The 12,294-nt window shown below is 36.7% G+C and overlaps 1 protein-coding gene across 1 annotated transcript; it reads left to right on the top strand.

The window, feature by feature from the left end:
- The first annotated feature begins 5,067 nt into the window (after nt 1–5,067).
- Nucleotides 5,068–7,328, top strand: LOC114077248. Its single transcript, XM_027916982.1, has 2 exons — nt 5,068–5,511; nt 7,193–7,328. Exons 1-2 carry the CDS (start codon nt 5,080–5,082, stop codon nt 7,229–7,231), a joined length of 471 nt encoding a protein of 156 aa, XP_027772783.1. The 5' UTR covers nt 5,068–5,079; the 3' UTR covers nt 7,232–7,328.
- The last annotated feature ends 4,966 nt before the right edge of the window (nt 7,329–12,294 follow it).

Raw genomic sequence — 12,294 nt, 5'->3', positions numbered from 1 at the left:
GTAAAAAGTCAAAAAAGAATGGTATTAGTACAAAATGCACTAAGTATGACAACCATGCAAAAACATGCATTTAAAGAGGACATTTTCTTAGAAAACCATGCACCATGCGTTTTAGTAAAACTTCATAAAACCTTGACAATAAGTACAACATAACTCATATAGTTCACATAGGCATATACACTATTCATGACAACACCAAGTCACGTATATTTCATTCACATATAGACATATACATTAATTACAACATCACATAAATCCACATGATTCATTAAGGCTTATTTAGAATTTTATAACATTTTTCCTTCTTTTTACCTTAAGTCCTTTACCCCTAAGTAACCCTTTAGTAACACTTGGTGCAATGCATGAATAGTGTCCAATTCCACCATCCATACTTAAGCATCACCTTAAGGCCACCATGGTGAACATTCGTACAACCTTCATTTACATCAAACAGATATACACATACATAGAGGCATAACATATCATAACAATACAAGTTTCACATATGACTCAACATAATGCATGAACCTCATATAAGACTCTTTCAAGACAACATGCAAGACTTCCAACATCATCATAGTAAGGTAATAGTCAACATAAACATACTTGGACTTCATTTCATAAAGACATCATAAGACCTTACTCATAATCCTAATCTAAGCCTACTAGTGCAATGTAGATGTGAAGTCTCATAACCTCATACATACTTAGTAAACTCACAAAGAGACCACATGTCATATACGGTTTTAAGACTATGTTATATCTTATATATATGTATATGTGCAATAAGAGTAGAAGCCTAAGTAATCTTCATATATGAAGGGTCTTTGTATACTCGATATGAATATACATATATTGTGTGTATGGTAGAGGTCTATGCAAACCTCACGATAGATAAAGAAAAGTTTTAAATTTTTCCGTAAATTTTAACCTGTTAATGTAATGATGTAAGCTAAGAGGCTAGTCTTAGTCTTCTATGAGGACGACGACGTCGGTTACGTCTAGGGGGTGCTCCCTTGATGTGACAAACTTGGTATTAGAGCATGAGGTTGAATATCTTTAGAGTCGATGTCTCACTTGACCACGTCTATGTAGATTCTTACTCATAATTGTGAAGCACGCCACACTTATGAATAAGAACCTATGTGATGCTACTCTCACTTTCTTGGAAATCCAATATCGTGCCTCTAGAGTCTTGACTCTATGTGCCCTTAACATCTAATCCTTTTATTGTGATTATAGGACATGAATACTCGGAGAACAGCCGCTCAAAGACTTGATGGAAGTTGTTAATGATTACCAAGTTCCTCCCGAGGCAATCAAGTCCCTCCTCTTGAAGAAGTTGTTAATGATTACCAAGTTCCGGTCAATTCTCCTCCTTTGACAAATGGTGACATAAGGGTTGACTTTCTCCAAATGTCCCAAGCCATTACTACTCAAGCACAACCCATCTCCACTGAAGCTCAAGCCATGACGGCCCAAGCTAATCGGGAGGTTATACCCTGATCAAACCAACATATTGGTACCATAGCCTCCCGTTTCAGGGATTTCACTAGGATGAATCCCCCTACTTTCAATGGGTCCAAGGTTGAGGAAGATCCCCAAGAGTTTATTAATGAAACCTACAAGATCCTCTATGCTATGGGGTTGACTACTAGTTAGAAGGCTGAGTTAGCCACTTACCAACTCAAAGATGTGGCCCAAACTTGGTACATCAATGGAGGGACAATAGGCCTTTAAGAGGTGGACCAGTGACTTGGGAGATTTTCAAGAAGGTTTTTCTAGATAGGTTCTTTCCTAGGAAAAAGAGGGAAGCCAAAGTGGTGGAATTTATCAACATTCGTCAAGGAGGTATAAGTGTACTTGAATACTCTTTGAAATTCACTAAATTGTCAAAGTATGCTCCTTCTTTGGTTTCTGATCCTAGAGATGAAATGAGCCGTTTTGTGACGGGAGTGTTAGATGACTTGCAAGAGGAATGTCATTCGGCTATGCTAAATGACAGTATGGACATTTCTCGTCTCATGGTTCATGCTAAACAAGTGGAAGAGACAAGGGCTAAGAGAAAGAATAGAGATGCCAAGAGGGAATGGTCTTTTGATGGTGGTTCTTCAAAGGGTACTTGATATTCAGGACAAGCCTAGGTTTAAGAAGAGGTCTTCTAATCAAGTTTCTTCCAAGTTCCCTAAGGCTCATAATGATAGGGTGTCTAACCCTAAGTCTCAAAAGGGAGGAGGTACTAGCTCACCAAACAAGAAGCGAACTTGTGGAAAGAAGCATTATGGTGATTGCCTTATTGGGATGGACAATTGCTTTGGGTGTGGCAAGAATGGCCACTGGGTCAAGGATTGCCCAAATTTGAAGGGGCAAGACAAGGGTAGTGGGAAAGCTCAAGCTAGTGGTTCTTATATGTGTATCCTCCAAAGAAGAATTACTTTTATGCACTTCGCTCAAGAGGAGAGCAAGAGACTTCTCCCGATGTGGTAACCGGTACGTTGAAAGTCTCCTATATTGATGTATATGCTTTACTTGATCCGGGTGATACACTACCTTTTGTTACTCCTTTGAATGCTAGAAAGTTTGATATTTTGCCCGATATTCTAAGTGAACCTTTCATGGTAACTACCCCGGTAGGTGAATCGGTGGTTACAAAGAGGGTGTATAGAAATTGTCTAATAATGTTGCCCAATGGAGTTACCGTGTTAAATTAGTAGAACTTGATATGGTCGATTTTAATGTCATTTTGGGGATGAACTGGTTGCATGCTTGCTTTGCCTCCATAGATTGTAGAACAAGCGTGGTGAAGTTTAACTTTCCAAATGTGCCCGTTCTAGAGCGGAAGGGCGAAAATTCTATTCCTAGAGGTCGTATCATTTCTTGTTTGAAATCTTGCAAGATGATCTCTAAGGGGTGTCTATATCATATTATAAAAGTCAAAGATTTAGACTCCGAAAATCCTCCCATTGAGTTAGTCCCTGTGGTAAGGGAATTTTTGGAGGTCTTTCCTAATGATCTTCCCAAAGTCTCTCTCGAACGGGAAATTGATTTCGGTATTGACTTGCTACTGGATACCAACCCCATTTTGATTCCTGCTTATCGGATGGCTCCGGCCGAATGGAAAGAGTTGAAGGCTCAACTCAAAGATTTACTAGACAAAGGCTTCATTAGACCTAGTATTTCTCCATGCGGTGCTCCGGTTTTGTTTGTAAAGAAGAAGGATGGTCCCTTAGAATGTGCATTGATTATCGCCAACTAAATAGAATCACTATTAAGAACAAGTATCCTCTCCCTCGGATTGACGACTTCTTTGATCAACTCCAAGGGGCAAGCTACTTTTCTAAGATTGAATTGAGATCGGGTATCACCAACTTAGGGTGAGAGGTGAGGATATACCAAAAATGGCATTTGGGACTAGATATGGTCACTATGAGTTCTTAGTAATGTCCTTTGGTCTCACTAATGCCTCGGCTCATTTATGGATCTCATGAATACGGTGTTTCAAAGTTACCTAGATTCATTTGTCATTGTCTTCATTGATGACGTCTTGGTATATTCGAAAAATGAGGGTGAACACATGGATCACTTAGGGGTGGTGTTACAAGTACTTAAAGAGAACCAATTATTTGCTAAGTGTAGCAAATGTGAGTTTTGGTTGAGGTCAGTGGCATTTATTGGTCATATCATCTCTAATGAGGGGGTTGAGGTTGATCCAAGAAAAACCGAGACGATGAAAAATTAGCATAGACCATTGACTCTAACCGACATTAGGAGTTTCTTGGGTATATCGGGTTATTATAAGAGGTTTGTGGATGGTTTTGCATCCATTGCATATCCCTTGACTACTTTGACCTAAAAGAATGTAAAATATGAGTGGTCGGAGGCATGTGAAAGAAGCTTCCAAATTTTGAAGGATAGGCTAACTTTCCTCCAGTATTGACTTTACCTGAGGTTACCAAGGGATTATTTGTGTATTGTTATGCATCCCAAGTGGGTTTAGGGTGTGTGCTTATGCAACATGGTAAAGAGTAGCCTTTGCCTTTAGACAACTTAAGGTGCATGAGAGAAATTACTCAACTCATGATCTTGAGTTAGCGGCCTTGGTGTTTGCTTTAAAAATATGGAGGCATTACTTGTACGGTGTTCTGTGGATGTGTATACCGACCACAAGAATCTTAATATGTGTTTACTCAAAAGGAGTTGAATCTCCGACAAAGAAGGTGGTTGGAATTGTTGAAAGATTACGATATGAGTATTCTCTACCACCCTGACTAGGGCTGGCAGGGGGACCGGGTTGGCCCGCCCCGGCCCGCGTCCCGTCCCGACCCGTCCCGAACCCGGCCCGTCCCCCAGGGTTTAAGGGGATTAAGGGATGGGGGTTGAGGGGACCGGTCAGGGGTCGGTTCACCCCTGCGTCCCGGTCGACCCGGCCCGGTCCGGTCCCGGCCCGGTTGAACCGGCCGGTTCGCGGGATCCCCCCCCAATTTTTTTTTTTAAATTTTAAAAAAGTATCCGTTACTATCCGTTGGGGAAACGGCTAGTGGGCCCCCCAACGGATTTATGCCTCTTTTTGTCTTCCCAAACACCCCCTACCACCCCCTACCACCCCCTTACTTTTAAAACTTTATTTTAAACCCTCAAGTTATTATAATTACATTTTAACCCATTTTTAATACTATAAATACACCTATCCTCTACTATTTCTTACAAAATCATCTATTCTCATTTCTCTCATCTATTTTCTATATTCTATCAACTCTCAACTCTCAAGTGTCAATCTTAATTTCTATTCAATTTTAATTCTCATATTATTAGAATCCATATATTTCAATTTTCAATTCAAAATTTTCATATTATATCAATAAATATAATTATATTATCTCATATTTGTTATCAAGTATTGGCTTGGAGTTACAAATTACAAGTTACAACAAATCACAAGCTTCAACAATCGGTTTAACGTCTGCTATTAACGCAGATGTTTGGTACATTCGTTTCATAATATTTATATTTTATTATTCGTATTTACTTTTGCGTTATTATTATTTTTATATTACACTTTTTATATATATATAATTAAGTATGAGTTCTAGCAAAAAAAATAGCGGTAAAGGAAAAGAGAAAGCACAAGATAACGAAGAAAGTAGACTTTTTAAATTATTTAATTTTGGTAAAAAAAATAGTAAAGAAAAAAAGAGTAGTAAAAGTGGTGGTACTTCATCTAAATCAACGAGTAGAGTTAGATTTAACATAAATGATTCTACTTATGTTGATGATACTCCTTATAATATTGATTCAAATGTTCAACTCGATCACGAAAGTTTAGAACCACGTTATGGTAATATTAATCCTAATGTTGATGAAAATTCAGGTGAAGAAGTAGAAGCTGATTTGGGAGAAGAGGAGTTAGATGAAACACCTACTAGTCCGGTGACAGAAGTTCCAAATGAGACTATCAATTTACCGGAGCAAAATTTTGGACATCCACCCCTTATACCTCCCACAAGGGAGAAGGTGAAGTATCAACGACCTAAAACTTCTATTGTGTGGCAATTTATGACTTTTGATAAAGAAAATAGTGTTGCTATTTGTAATAAGTGTAAGCAACCTTTTAAACATAAACAAGGTGGGGGTCAAGGTGGAACGGGGGGATTAAATAGACATTTGTTATCTTGTGTGCCGATTCAATATAAAGAAGCTAAAGCATTAGCCAATAGAAAAAAGGGAATTTCAATTAATGAATTAGATATTACCGGTAATGCATCGATAGGGGCTTCTAACATGGTTCAAGGAACATTAGATCCTTTTAACCCCGCTGGTCCAATAACACAACGTAAATATAATAAGGAATTAGATCGGGAAAATTTAGCTAAAATGGTTTCTGTTTGTGGTTTGCCTTATAGTTTTCCTTCAAATCCCGGTTTTGTTGAATATATTCAACAAACTTATAATCCGGATTATAGAGGCTTTTCAAGAAATACTGTTAAATCTGATGTTTTTGAATATCAAGGTAAACATTGTCAATTTCTTCGTTGTCTATTTAGCATATTAGATAGTAGAGTGTCTATAACTTCGGACATGGGTCGTAGTGTTAATGGAAATGATTATTTAACTATTACTGCACATTGGATTGATCATAATTGGAATTTGCAAAAAAGAATTATAAGTTATAAACTATGTATAGAGAAAAAAACTGGTGCATATTTAGCTTCAAATATTTTAAGTGTTTTAGATTATTACATGATTATAGATAAAATAATGTCTGTCGCATTAGATAATGCATCTAATAATACAAACGCTGCTAAAATGTTAAAAGTTAGATTATGTCCAATTGACAATAATGTTTTTCATGTTAGATGTGTTGCACATATATTAAATTTAGTTGTACAAGATGGTATTTCATTATTTGATTGTGGTAGCGTAAAAGTTGAATATGCTGTTACCTGGATTTTTCATACAAACAATGCTGCTAGAATTAGGGAATTTAATGAGCGTTGTTCACTATGTGAATTGTCACCTAGAAAAATTCCAAAACATATTAAAACAAGGTGGAATTCTCTTTACGAAATGCTTTCGGTTGCTTATAAATATAGAAGACCCATACAAATGGTTTTTAATGCTCATAATGCTGACCCATTAGATAGAATTTGTGATGAAGATTGGGAAGAAACTAAAGAACTATTACAATTTTTAAGACTTTTTTATGATGCTACTACCATGTTTTCGGGAATTTATTATCCTACTATTTCATCCGTATTAATAAATATTTGTGCTCTTTCAATTCAATTTTGTAAATATAAAAAAATAGATAAATTTAGAGTTGCAATTGAAGGTATGATTGAAAAATTTAAAAAATATTTTTTTCCTATTCCTCAAGTTTTTTTAACGGCTACTTTACTTCATCCTGCTTATAAATTACAAGGTGTGCAAGGCCTTGTCGACACTTTTTATGAAACTTTAGAAATTTTACCGGAAGAAATTCCAAATTGTCAAGCGTGTAAGTCTAGCATAAAAGTAGAAGCAAAAGTTTTGTATGAAAAATATAGAACTACTGAAAATTTTCAAGGAGAAGTTGGTCAAACTTCTAATGTTGAGATTGATTCGTCAGTTCCAATTTCATGTTATATGCGAGGTTTTCTTGGTCTTAATTTTACTAACCGTGATGATTTTGAAGAATATCTTAATCAATCTTTAGAAAACTTGGAAATCAAAGATGGCAATGAAGATTTATTAGGATGGTGGAGTAGACGAAGCGATGCATTTCCAACTTTGAGCAAAATGGTTCGTGATATTCTAGCTATTCAAGCTTCATCAGTTGCATCGGAGGCTGCTTTCAGTGCGGCAAGGTTTCAAATTGGTGATCATAGACATTCATTGGCGGAAGACAGTTTGGAAACAACAGTTTTATTTAGAGACTGGTGCAATGCCGAAAGGAGGAATAACAATTTGCCAAAGTTAAGTAAAAAACAAGCAACTTGGATCAAAACACAAATTGAATGCAGTGATGATGAATTAGAGGCACAAGAATTTCTAACAAGTTTGCCAACACCGGAGGATATCACCATCGATATGATGCGACAATTAGAATTAAATTTTAAAGGAGAAAACAGATATTATTAGATTACATTCGAGAACTAATTGAGACAGAACCCTTCCTAGAAGGTGGCTGCGTAAAACTAGTTACTCATCTAATATCTGTAACAAATATTAGTTTTACGTATGAGAACTTATTGAAACAGAACCCTTCCTAGAAGGTGGCTGCGTAGATTAGTTACTCCACTAATATTTGTTAATTGTAAGTTGTAACTTATAAGTTCTATTGAATAAATTTGAAGGTTTTAACTTTTGTTCAAGTTTTTTTTATACAATTATTGTTTTGAATTTTAATTTTAATATATACAATTAAATATATATACTAAAGTACTAAACTAATTTTAAAATACTTAATTTAAAGTTTACAATTTACATTACTTTAAAATATTTAAATTACAAATTTAAACTTCTCAAATTTGAAATTTAAAACTTTAAAGTTGAAACTTGAAATTTGAAAAATGAATCTTAAAATTTGAAAATTGAAACTTTAAATTAGAAAATTTATTTTGATATTTGAAAATCAAAAATTAAATTTAAAATTTATTAGCTAAAGACGTATCATTTCAATAAAAATATATAAATATTTAAAAAAAAGAATCCCCCGTCCCATGCTATCCCGTTCCGTCCCGTCCCGTCCCGTCCCGTCCCCCCAAATCCCATCCCATCCCGTATATATAGAAGGACGGGATGGGACCTATTTTCGTCCCCCCAATCCCGGTCTCGTCTCAAATCCCCCCTCCCCGTCCCCCGTCCCGTCCCGTCCCCCTTCGTCCCGTCCCCCAGTCCCCTTCCCCGTCCCCTTGCCAGCCCTAACCCTGACAAGGCCAATGTGGTTGCGGATGCTCTAAGTCGTATGACCATGGGTAGTATGTCTCATGTAGAGGAAGCCAAGAAAGACCTAGTGAAAGATGTCATAGGTTGGCTATATTGTGTGTTAGATTGGAAGATTCTCCCAATGATGGTGTTAGTGTCCATCATAACTCCGAGTCATCTTTGGTGGTTGACACCTTGATCAAACATTGATGTAGTTGAATAAATCGGTTCATGGTAAGCTTAATGAGTCATTCTCCTTAGGGGGAATGGTGTATTGAGGTATCAAGAAAGGTTGTGTGTTCCCAATTTAGTTGGTTTGAGGAACCGGATTCTTGAGGAAGCTCATGGGTCCCGTTGCTCCATTCATTCGGGTTCTACAAAGATGAATCATGACTTCAGTGAAGTGTTTTGGTGGGAAGGCTTGAAGAAGGACATAGAGGAATTTGTTGCAAAATGTCCAAATTGTCAACAAGTGAAAGCCGAACACCAAAACCCGGGTGGTTTACTTCAAGAAGTCCAAGTCCTTGCTTGGAAGTGGGAAGACATTAACATTGATTTTGTGGTATATTTGCCTTGGAGACTAAAGCAATATGACTCCATATAGTTAATTGTGGATAGGTTTACCAAATCCACTCATTTTATTCCCATCAAGTCCACTTACTCGGCGGAGGATTATGCAAAGATCTTCATAGATGAGATTTTGTGTCTCCATGTTATTTCTTTATCCATAATATCGGATAAGGGTTCACAATTCACATCTAGGGTTTGGAGGTCATTCCAAAAAGGGTTGGGTACCAAGGTGAAACTAAGCACCACTTTTCATCCTCAAACGGATGGTCAAGTGGAGCATATATTCAAACCCTTGAGGATATGCTTAGAGCTTGTCTAATTGATTTCAAGGGAAATTGGATAAGCACTTGCCTTTGGTGGAGTTTGCTTTCAACACTAGCTATTATTCATCTATATCTATGGCTCCTTATGATGTCTTGTATGGTAGGAGATGTAGATCCCCAATTGGATGTTTGAAGTGTGTGAGTCTTCACTTTCGGGTCCCGATTTGATTTATAAGACTTTGGAGAAGGTTCATATTATAAGGGATCGCTTGGAAATAGCCTATTGCCGGCAGAAGTCTTATGGCGACCATAGCAGAAGAGAATTAGAGTTTGAAGAAGGTGATAAAATGTATTTACAAATTTCGCCTATGAAAGGGGTGGTGAGATTTGGCAAGAAAGGAAAGTTGAGTCCTCGTTATGTAGGTCCCTATGAAATCTTGCAAAAGATTTGTAAGGTGGTATATGAGTTGAGGTTGCCTAGTGAATTGGCTTCGGTTCATCCGGTGTTCCATGTTTCTATGATTAAGAAGTATATTGGTGATCCCGAGTCCATTCTTCCTATTAAGGGTCTTGGTGTACAAAAGAACCTCTCTTATGAGAAGATTCTGGTTGAAATCCTTGATCGTCAAGTGAAAAGGCTGAGGAACAAAGAGGTGGCCTTCGTAAAAGTGTTATGGAGAAACCACCTAGTTGAGGGATCAACATGGGAGGCCGAGGCCGACATGAAGTTCCGTTATCCTCATCTCTTTCCTAATGAAGGTTGGTTGTCTTATTAATAATCAAAATAATGACTAAATTTGAAGTTGCTTTGATTTTTGGTGAAGTTTTGCAAAAATGATCTAGTTATAGTGAAATTACTGTGAAGTATGCCTATAGACTTGAAAATTGGAAATTCTTCTTGTTTTGAGATATGTTGTGCATGTTTATATAGTGAGTCTTTATGAAATGATATTGAGCATATTGATAGGTTGAGTTTTGGATTATTGACTCCTTAATGATATGTTTAGCTCATATGGTTGTGAGATGGAAATGCCTCATATTGTGATGTTGAGCTATATATGTAGTAATTGAAGTTTTGAATTGCTATGTGTAAATGTCATGATTGATGTTGTAACTTATGTTGTTATGCGTTTTTGGTTGGGCTGCTAGTCTTGAGTCTATTCCTTTTATTTAAAGGAATTTTAGTGTTATTCGGGGACGAATGTTCCTAAGGAGGGAATAATGTAATACTCCAAAAGTCTAAGATGTGTTCTAGAGCCTAACATAGGTGTCAAAAGGTTTAGACCCTGTTTTAAGGTCAATTTTAATGCATATAAGTCATTTAGGAAGTTTTGAAATCAAAATGTCAAGAGAACGTCCATGACGTCCGTAAATCAGTTCAATGAGGTGCTAATGTGCCTTAGCCTATTTGACTAAGTTTTATGAGTTGAAAAATGATGAATTTTGGTGGAAGGGTGTCTAACATGTGTTAGAGTTTATTCATATTCAAAACGTCCAGGTACGACTCCCCAAGGACCAACCAAGGGCATTTAAAGAAGACCCATGCATTTGTGTCTATGGCTGCCTAAGGCAGTGTCCACAAACGGAACCAGTCAACGGATCGTGGTCCAATCGGCGGGGCGTCGGTTGCCTCCGTTAATGGACACTTAGAATATTTTTCAAAGGATGGATTTTAACTAGTCTTGGACCAACAAAACGGCGGGTCCTGTGGTCTTCGATTAACACACGAGGCGTCGACGTGGTCTGGTCTGTGAGACCACTTGTTTCGCTGCTCATTTTTAGTTTAATTAAATTAATTAATTATGTGATTAGTTAATTAGTTAGGGGTTAAGGTAGGTCTAATTATGTTTTTAATGACCTATATAAAGACCCTAACCTAATTAGACTAACCTAACCCTCATGATTTCTCAAACCCAAATTCTCCTCCTTCTCTCTTCTTTCTCTCTCTCAAGTTGAAGAACACCATAGAAGCCAAGGTCAAGGGGTTATAGGGATGCTAAATATCAAATTTTCTCCATCAAACTTCATCAATCAACAAGATATGTGATTCCTTTCACCTTTTGGATTTCTTTCCCCAAAGGGTTCCTTCAAATTGATTTCAAAAGATGAGTTTTTATGTGGGTCTTTTCCAATCTCGAAATTGATCTTTCAATTTGATTTTTTTTATGATTTACTTTGGATATTATGAATATATTAACATGTATTATTACTCAATTATGTTATATCTTGATGGATTACTCTAGTTTGTAGAAGATGACCTATTCCCTTAACCCTAGGTTGTGATCTTGAATTGAACTATCTAGTATTGATGTAATTATCTTGGGTGATGTGTGAATTACTATCCTATGATGTTATTATGCCAATTTATGAATATATTGAGTAATTTACCTAGATTGTGAAGTAGTTATGAACTTGATCTAAGTCTCTAATTCTAGGCTATGAAGTAGTGATGAGTTGTTGTACAATGATTTAGTTGGCCTTGTTATTCATTATTGTGTGATGATATTACACCCATTGTTGGTTTGAGTTGAGGGTTGATAGTAATACCTTGATGATGGCATGGTGAAGGAGATTGAGTAAGTCTTGTGATCTCTATTCTTTAGTTGAATTATGTTTACCTGTGATTAAGTGATGGTGTTGTATTGAAGTATACCTTATGTTAGGATTGATAGGGTTGGTATGATGTTGAATTGAAATGTCTTGATTATGTGATTGTCTGATTATGCTTAAGATGAATTGATATAAGGTTGGTGATGAACTACCTATGTGCCTTACTATGATATAATGATGTTAATGTGCTAATCTCACATGTGAGGGTTGTAATGAAAGGTGTTCTCATGCAATTCTTATTGAGCTATGATGATGATTATTATATAAGGGATAGACCCTATGGCTTAATTAAGCTATGATGATTAAAAAAGACATTAAAGACATTTCAAAAGAGACTCTAGCTTATCACCAAGCGAATTAGTGTGAGGAGTGTCCCTTCCCACATAGGGAATGTAGAATCACTAATGTACTCTTGAGATTGGAGACTACAATTCATGTAGCATAAAGA

Source organism: Solanum pennellii, chromosome 5 (assembly GCF_001406875.1).
Source record: "Solanum pennellii chromosome 5, SPENNV200".
NCBI classification, from domain to species: Eukaryota; Viridiplantae; Streptophyta; class Magnoliopsida; order Solanales; family Solanaceae; genus Solanum; species Solanum pennellii.
This window is presented reverse-complemented; position numbering and strand designations above follow the sequence as displayed.